The sequence below is a fragment of the Somniosus microcephalus genome, unplaced genomic scaffold (assembly GCF_052327205.1).
Source record: "Somniosus microcephalus isolate GS21.2 unplaced genomic scaffold, FLI_Smic_1.0 unresolved_chr4, whole genome shotgun sequence".
NCBI lineage: Eukaryota > Metazoa > Chordata > Chondrichthyes > Squaliformes > Somniosidae > Somniosus > Somniosus microcephalus.
In genome coordinates this window covers 56,110,593-56,118,347 of record NW_028225182.1, presented here as the reverse complement: position 1 = coordinate 56,118,347, position 7,755 = coordinate 56,110,593, and the positions used below count along the sequence as shown (strand labels likewise).

Sequence of the window (7,755 nt, the reverse complement as noted above, 5' to 3'; positions counted from 1 at the left end):
CGAGGGAGAGAGAGAGACAGAGAGAGAGACAGAGTGAGAGAGAGAGTGAGAGAGACAGAGAGCGAGGGAGAGAGTTATAGACAGAGAGGGAGACAGAGAGAGGGAGGGAGAGAGAGAGAGAGAGAGAGAGAGAGGGAGGGAGAGAGAGAGAGATAGAGTAAGAGGCAGAGAAAGAGCAAGAGACAGAAGGAAAATGAGAGAGAGAAAAAGTGACAGAGAGGGGTGCGGAGAGACAGAGTGGGAAGAGAGGCAGTCATGTGAGCAGAGCCACGGACGGGGGACGGGGTCGAGGTCTCTGAGCATGGGGTCGGTGGGGTTGGGGGTCGGTGGGGTTGGGGGTCAGTGGGGAAGGAGGAGGATGCAGAGCCATGTTGTGGCAGGAAAGGCGGGAGGGACAACGATCGGCTCACCATCAGCTCAGCGGCGTCCCGGAGATTAATCTTCAACTCCTGGAGACGCCACTCATCCAGGAGGGTTGGCGACTTTAAGGGATTGGAAAGGTGGTTGAGCCAACAGGCCGGAACCTCAATCCCAGCTATCCAGCCTCTCAGCAAAATCCCCTTCCCGCCCCTGCAGTGTTTACACTGCTGGACGGCAGACAGACACCAAGATTTGCCCCAATCAGTCCCGTTGCTAGGCAGTGAGGTGGCAGTTGCTATGACGGAAGCAGCCTCCCCTGGTGCACGGGCTCAGTTGAGGTGAGGGTGACTCCACAATGATCTTGACAGAGAGAACAGCAGCAAGAGGTGATGAACCGACAGTACAGGAAGATAATCACATTGTACGAGAGATATACAACACAGAGAGGGTCAGGATCCCACACAGCACGGCGCACTCCTAACAGATCCAATGTCTGGTTAAATGGTTCAGGAAATAACAGTCCACGGTGGAAATCTCACATGGACAGCATGTGGAATGAACAAATAGCACAGTGGGACAGATGGTAGTGTTTTACTGATATCAAGGCTGAGGCAGTGTAGAGGGAGCTTTACTCTGTATCTAACCCGTGCTGTACCTGCCCTGGGAATGTTTGATGGGACAGTGTAGAGGGAGCTTTACTCTGTATCCAACCCGTGCTATACCTGCCCTGGGAGTGTTTGATGGGGCAGTGTAGAGGGAGCTTTACTCTGTATCTAACCCGTGCTGTACCTGCCCTGGGAATGTTTGATGGGACAGTGTAGAGGGAGCTTTACTCTGTATCCAACCCGTGCTATACCTGCCCTGGGAGTGTTTGATGGGCAGTGTAGAGGGAGCTTTACTCTGTATCTAACCCATGCTGTACCTGCCCTGGGAGTGTTTGATGGGGACAGTGTAGAGGGAGCTTTACTCTGTATCTAACCCATGCTGTACCTGCCCTGGGAGTGTTTGATGGGACAGTGTGGAGGGAGCTTTACTCTGTATCTAACCCGTGCTATACCTGCCCTGGGAGTGTTTGATGGGACAGTGTAGAGGGAGCTTTACTCTGTATCCAACCCGTGCTGTACCTGCCCTGGGAGTGTTTGATGGGGACAGTGTAGAGGGAGCTTTACTCTGTATCTAACCCGTGCTGTACCTGCCCTGTGAGTGTTTGCTGGGACAGTGTAGAGGGAGCTTTACTCTGTATCTAACCCGTGCTGTACCTGCCCTGGGAATGTTTGATGGGACAGTGTAGAGGGAGCTTTACTTTGTATCTAACCCGTGCTGTACCTGCCCTGGGAGTGTTTGATGGGACAGTGTAGAGGGAGCTTTACTCTGTATCGACCCTGTGCTGTACCTGCCCTGGGAGTGTTTGATGGGACACTTTAGAGGGAGCTTTACTCTGTATCTAAACTGTGCTGTATCTGCCCTGGGAGTGTTTGATGGGACAGTGTAGAGGGAGCTTTACTCTGTATCTAACCCCGTGCTGTACCTGCCCTGGGAGTATTTGATGGGACAGTGTAGAGGGAGCTTTACTCTGTATCTAACCCGTGCTGTAGCTGCGCTGGGAGTGTTTGATGGGACAGTGTAGAGGGAGGTTTACTCTGTATCTAACCCGTGCTGTACCTGCCCTGGGAGTGTTTGATGTGGACAGTGTAGAGGGAGCTTTACTCTGTATCTAACCCGTGCTGTACCTGCCCTGGCAGTGTTTGATGGGACTGTGTAGAGGGTGCTTTACTTTGTATCTAACCTGTGCTGTACCTGCCCTGGGAGTGTTTGATGGGACACTTTAGAGGGAGCTTTACTCTGTATCTAAACTGTGCTGTATCTGCCCTGGGAGTGTTTGATGGGACAGTGTAGAGGGAGCTTTACTCTGTATCTAACTCGTGCTGTACCTGCCCTGGGAGTGTTTGATGGGACAGTGTAAAGGGGGCTTTACTCTGTATCTAACCCGTGCTGTACCTGACCCGGGAGTGTTTGACGGGACAGTGTAGAGGGAGCTTTACTCTGTATCTAACCCGTGTTGTACCTGCCCTGGGAGTGTTTGATGGTACGGTGTAGAGGGAGCTTTACTCTGTATCTAACCCGTGCTGTACCTGCCCTGGGAGTGTCTGATGGGACAGTGTAGAGGGAGCTTTACTCTGTATCTAACCCGTGCTGTACCTGCCCTGGGAGTGTTTGATGGGACAGTGTAGAGGGAGCTTTACTCTGTATCTAACCCGTGCTGTACCTGCCCTGGGAGTCTTTGATGGGACAGTGTAGAGGGAGCTTTACTCTGTATCTAACCCATGCTGTACCTGCCCTGGGAGTGTTTGATGGGACAGTGTAGAGGGAGCTTTACTCTGTATCTAATAACACTCACCTCAATGAACCCAAAATGTCACAGTAAAATGAGGGGGCTTGAATCCAGTGTGTAACCAGGTGACAGATACCAATACCAAACAATGGCAGACAAGATCCCCGTACTCCGTGCTGTGTTGGATTCTCTTAATGCAACCAGCTCCTCCCCTCAAAGCACAAAAACATCAAAAAAATAAGTCTTGAGTTCTTTATCCCTTCGGATTTCCAGTGTTGTAATTCCTGGGGATCGAGTGGCTCCGGGGAAGGGAGAGATCGGGAGCCCTCTCCCGGCCTGACAGCACCCGCCAGATTCCGAGCGGCCAGCCCAGCCTCGCCGGAGTACAATTAAAAATGGATCTTCCGTCGCTGAATGCTTTAAATATTCGGGCACGGCGAGCGGCGGCCGAGACTCCAAAGCCCAACGACGTTTGAGGTAAGACGTGGCCTGGAGTAGCTGCTGGCCGTGCATTCGCGGTTGGGTTCCGATCCAATCAATTCACACCAGGGTTTAAGGCTGGCCTTATCTTGGCTTGGCCATGCCTCCCCTGCACCATGTTGGTTTATACTTCATTGGGCGGGGATGTATGGCGCCCGCGCCCTTCTGCCCTCGAGATTGGGCCCCTCTTCTCATCGCTTCGGTCTCACCAAGCAACAAGTCACCCCGACGTTGCCGGCATGGGCATTGGCTCGCTGGTTGGGCGGCGCAGTACACCAGGCAGCTCCCCCTTCACTGCCCCCCTGTTCAGAGCCTTCCCGTAAGCCCATCCTTTATTTCACTCGCCTTGGGTCGTCCTGGCCTTGGGGCCCCCGAGCGAAGCCCCCCAGGGGGGCTCTAGCTCTCATCACCTCCGATTCTGCGGAAGGGGAGCAGAAGGTCCCGCTTTGAAAGGCGACGGCTCGAAGGCGGAGGAGCAAGCTCGCGCTGGTGCGCGGAGAGACGCGTAGCAGATGCACGGCGTGGCGGGGGGGGGCAGCAATGGATGTCGAATGCACTTGCTCCGTCTGAAACACTAACCGGAGGCCCCAGTGTTCCACCTGGGCCAAGTTAGAGAGACTGCACTGTCTGAACTGTCCTGATGGACCTGTCACTGTGAATCTCTGGCGAGGACGGGGGGGGAGGGCACTTACAGGAACACGCCGCCTTCTCGAGGGCAAGTAGGGACGGGCAATGAATGCTGGCCCACATCCTGTGAGCGAATAAATAAAAAATCACACTGCAGAAGCAGACGTTCTACCTCCATGCTCTCGAAAGGGGTGTTCGGCCCACTGGAATCTCGGTCGCATGCTGCTCTGATACATTGTCCTGGAGGTTGAGGCTCTCCTCAGCAGACCTGCACCGTTGAGAAGATTACCCCGGGTAACATTGACCTCGCCCCACCCCACCCCGCCTCCCCCTCTCTCTCCGCAGTGGTGAGCAGTTGTGGAAATCTCACACCGTGTCCACTTGAACTGTGGGAAAAAACACACACAGCCCTACGAGCCGAGACTCGGCCCTCCCCAACCCGTGACCGGCGAGCTGTATAAAAGGAGGGGGACGAAGGTGAAAGGTGCTGGGAGCAGAGGATGATCGGTCTGTATAAATATATAGGCTGACTTTCTTGGAACCCCGGCTATTTGTCGGGGTGGAAGGGAAGGGGAAAGTTTTGCTGGCGGTAAGGACCGTTCCCTCAATGAACAGACAGATGTTGTACCGGAAGGAGCTCCCTGTCAAATTGAAGCGAAATGGCGGACCATCTCCTTGGCGCTTGAGAACAAGGACCTCTGGGTGAGCAGGTTCAAGCAGCTGACTGGCGACAGCACCGAGAACCCCTCCGCCCGCCGAGCCCATGACCTCTGGCCTTTGATCAAAGGTCACCAACACGTCTCCATCGGCACAAGTCAGGGGGAGGGACTTGGCTATCGTCAACAATGGCCACCTTGATGTTGTGTCGGATGGGAGGGGTTCCTGATTCGGGGCAAACCTGGACGATGCCAATTCTGCATCCACCTGTATCTCCACGCTCAAAAGGGGCCAAGCTTGAGACTCGGTCCTTGCGTGCTTTGAACGATCTTTCAGATTCACCAGAACGATACCCGGGGGCTAAAAGGGTTAAATTACGAGGCCAGGTTGCACAGGCTGGGCTTGTGTTCCCTCGAGTTTAGAAGATTAAGGGGCGATCTAATCGAGGTGTTGAAGATGATTAAAGGAGTTGATCGGGTGGAGAGAGAGAAACTATTTCCTCTGGTGGGGGGAGTCCAGAACAAGGGGACAGAACCTTAAAATTAGAGCCAGGCCGTTCAGGGGTGATGTCAGGAAGCACTTCTTCACACAAAGGGTGGTGGAAATCGGGAACTCTCTCCCCCAAAAAGCTGTCGAGGCCGGGGGTCAATTGGAAATGTCAAAACTGAGATTTTTGTTGGGTAAGGGTATTAAGGGTTACAGAACCAAGGCGGGTCGATGGAGTTAAGATACAGATCAGCCCTGATCTCATAGAGTGGCTGGACAGGCTCGAGGGGCTGAATGGCCTCCTCCTGTTCCTGTGTAACAGGCTCGAGGGGCTGAATGGCCTCCTCCTGTTCCCGTGTAACAGGCTCGAGAGGCTGAACGGCCTCCTCCTGTTCCTGTGTAACAGGCTCGAGGGGCTGAATAGCCTCCTCCTGTTCCTGTGTAACAGACTCGAGGAGCTGAACGGCCTTCTCCTGTTCCTGTGTAACAGGCTCGAGGGGCTGAATGGGCCTCCTCATGTTCCTGTGTAACAGGCGGGAGGGGCTGAATGGCCTCCTCCTGTTCCTGTGTAACAGGCTCGAGGGGCTGAACGGCCTCCTCCTGTTCCTGTGTAACAGGCTCGAGGGGCTGAATGGGCCTCCTCCTGTTCCCGTGTAACAGGCTGGAGGGGCTGAATGGCCTCCTCCTGTTCCTGTATAACAGGCTCAAGGGGCTGAACGGCCTCCTCCTGTTCCTGTGTAACAGGCTGGAGGGGCTGAACGGCCTCCTCCTGTTCCAGTGTAACAGGCTGGAGGGGCTGAACGGCCTCCTCCTGTTCCTGTGTAACAGGCTGGAGGGGCTGAACGGCCTCCTCCTGTTCCAGTGTAACAGGCTGGAGGGGCTGAACGGCCTCCTCCTGTTCCTGTGTTTGTCTCTTCAAGTAATCAGCCTCCTGCTCCCAACATCAGCCTCGTTCACTGACCTCTGGTACGTAGACAGCTCCTTGCTCCGGTGCTGAGGGTTCAGCGGGTCGGCCCCTGAAGCTAACTTGACCTCTGCACGTTAATCTTTTCAATATGAGCAGAGTCTCCCCGACCCTGCCTTCGAACTTAGTGCTTCAGACATAACAAGGAATGACCCCTGCCCACCCCACCCCGCTCTGTGTCCGTGTTTCGAATGCAGAATGAGCCACTTCCAGCAAGGCCTACGATGTCATGCAATGGGAACGTTGAGCTTCGAGCTCCTGTCTTGGTGTGTCTCGCTCGCAGCTCTCTCTCTCCACGGAACGACGTGGCCACGATCCAGTCTGTAACTGCGCGGCCTTCAACGACCAAGGGACCTCCAGAAAGTCATGGTTGCCTGTCCAGTGTTAAAACGCCTTTGCCCAAAGCCCGCCGCCAGCCTCGTGCTGCGGCCCAAGATGGCGGAACGGAGTCCCGGAGCGGCGGGTGGCGTTGATGACCCGGAGCGGGGGGTTGGGGGGAGGGTGTGGGGAGGATTTGGGTCTCCGGAGAGTCCTGAAGAGAATTTGTTTCTGCGGCGGGGGCGGCGGGAGGGGTCGGGCGGAGGAGGGTGGCGCCGGGATGAACCAATCCCTCGCTCTCAAGTCCTCGCTTTTTTCACAGTTGCGACTAAACGTTCTGGTTTAAGTTCTTGGCTTTCTCGCTCCCATCCTCCTGCGCAAGCTCCCCCTTTCCGGGCTTCTCAGGAGCAGCGATGGGAAGGTCCGGAAAGTTCTAGAAGGAAAGACTGTTTTAATGGTCCGCTGGCTCCGCCTTGCACCGCTCTCCCCCCCAGCCCCCCGCCCCCGCCCGTCCGTCCACCCCCCCCACTTGCCGCGTGGCCTCATACCTTGTAGTAGATATTGGCGGGGCTTTGAGGCGGCATCTCCTGCACGATGTACACAGGGTGACCATAGTCCCCGCTGACCTTCTCATAGTGGGGGCAGAAGGCACTGTCGGAAGTCCTGAGCGGGATGATGATGTCGCTGGGCTCGGAGCCATTGTTGTTGCCCCCGCTGCCCCGCTTGGGGCTGGTCAGGGTGCTGAGGTGCAGGGCGGGCCGGTGCCCCTCGGCCAGCTTGGACTGGCGACGCCGGTAGCAGACGGCCACCACGATGGCGGCGCTGACCAGCAGCAGGAAGGCCGCGCCCCCGGCCGAGCCAGCGATCAGCGGGATGTTGGAGGGCGGCACGGACCCGTGTTCCCGGTCTCCGTTCCCGCTGGAGTTCGGGAAGAAGGCTGTGGGGCAGAAGAGAGGGGATAAGTTAACACGACAGTCGACGGTTATTGTTTTACACTTCGGAGGGGCAGTATTGAGGGAGCACCGCACTGTCGGTGGGGCAGTACTGAGGGAGCGCCGCACTGTCGGAGGGGCAGTACTGAGGGAGCACCGCACTGTCGGAGGGGCAGTACTGAGGGAGCGCCGCACTGTCGGAGGGGCAGTACTGAGGGAGCGCCGCACTGTCGGAGGGGCAGTACTGAGGGAGTGCCGCACTGTCGGTGGGGCAGTACTGAGGGAGCGCCGCACTGTCGGAGGGGCAGTACTGAGGGAGCGCCGCACTGTCGGAGGGGCAGTACTGAGGGAGCGCCGCACTGTCGGAGGGGCAGTACTGAGGGAGCGCCGCACTGTCGGAGGGGCAGTACTGAGGGAGCGCCGCACTGTCGGAGGGGCAGTACTGAGGGAGCGCCGCACTGTCGGAGGGGCAGTACTGAGGGAGCGCCGCACTGTCGGAGGGGCAGTACTGAGGGAGCGCCGCACTGTCGGAGGGGCAGTACTGAGGGAGCGCCGCACTGTCGGAGGGGCAGTACTGAGGGAGCGCCGCACTGTCGGAG

The 7,755-nt window shown here is 56.7% G+C and overlaps 1 protein-coding gene and 1 pseudogene across 2 annotated transcripts in view; both read right to left on the bottom strand.

The window, feature by feature from the left end:
- Window positions 1-3,205, bottom strand: part of LOC147091130 (serrate RNA effector molecule homolog) — a 248,927-nt gene extending 245,722 nt beyond the window's left edge. The window contains exons 1-2 of the mRNA XM_085977169.1: window positions 3,029-3,205; window positions 411-482 (exon numbers count right to left, since the gene is read on the bottom strand). Coding sequence (XP_085833295.1) covers window positions 411-482; window positions 3,029-3,205 — 249 coding nt within the window. The remainder of the gene's footprint in view (window positions 1-410; window positions 483-3,028) is intronic.
- The window catches only part of LOC147091128 (ephrin-B2-like), a 376,707-nt pseudogene continuing 368,958 nt past the window's right edge, over window positions 7-7,755 (bottom strand). Inside the window, exons 5-6 of the transcript XR_015075379.1 lie at window positions 6,773-7,161; window positions 7-6,657 (exon numbers count right to left, since the gene is read on the bottom strand). The product of XR_015075379.1 is annotated as an ephrin-B2-like (transcript). The remainder of the gene's footprint in view (window positions 6,658-6,772; window positions 7,162-7,755) is intronic.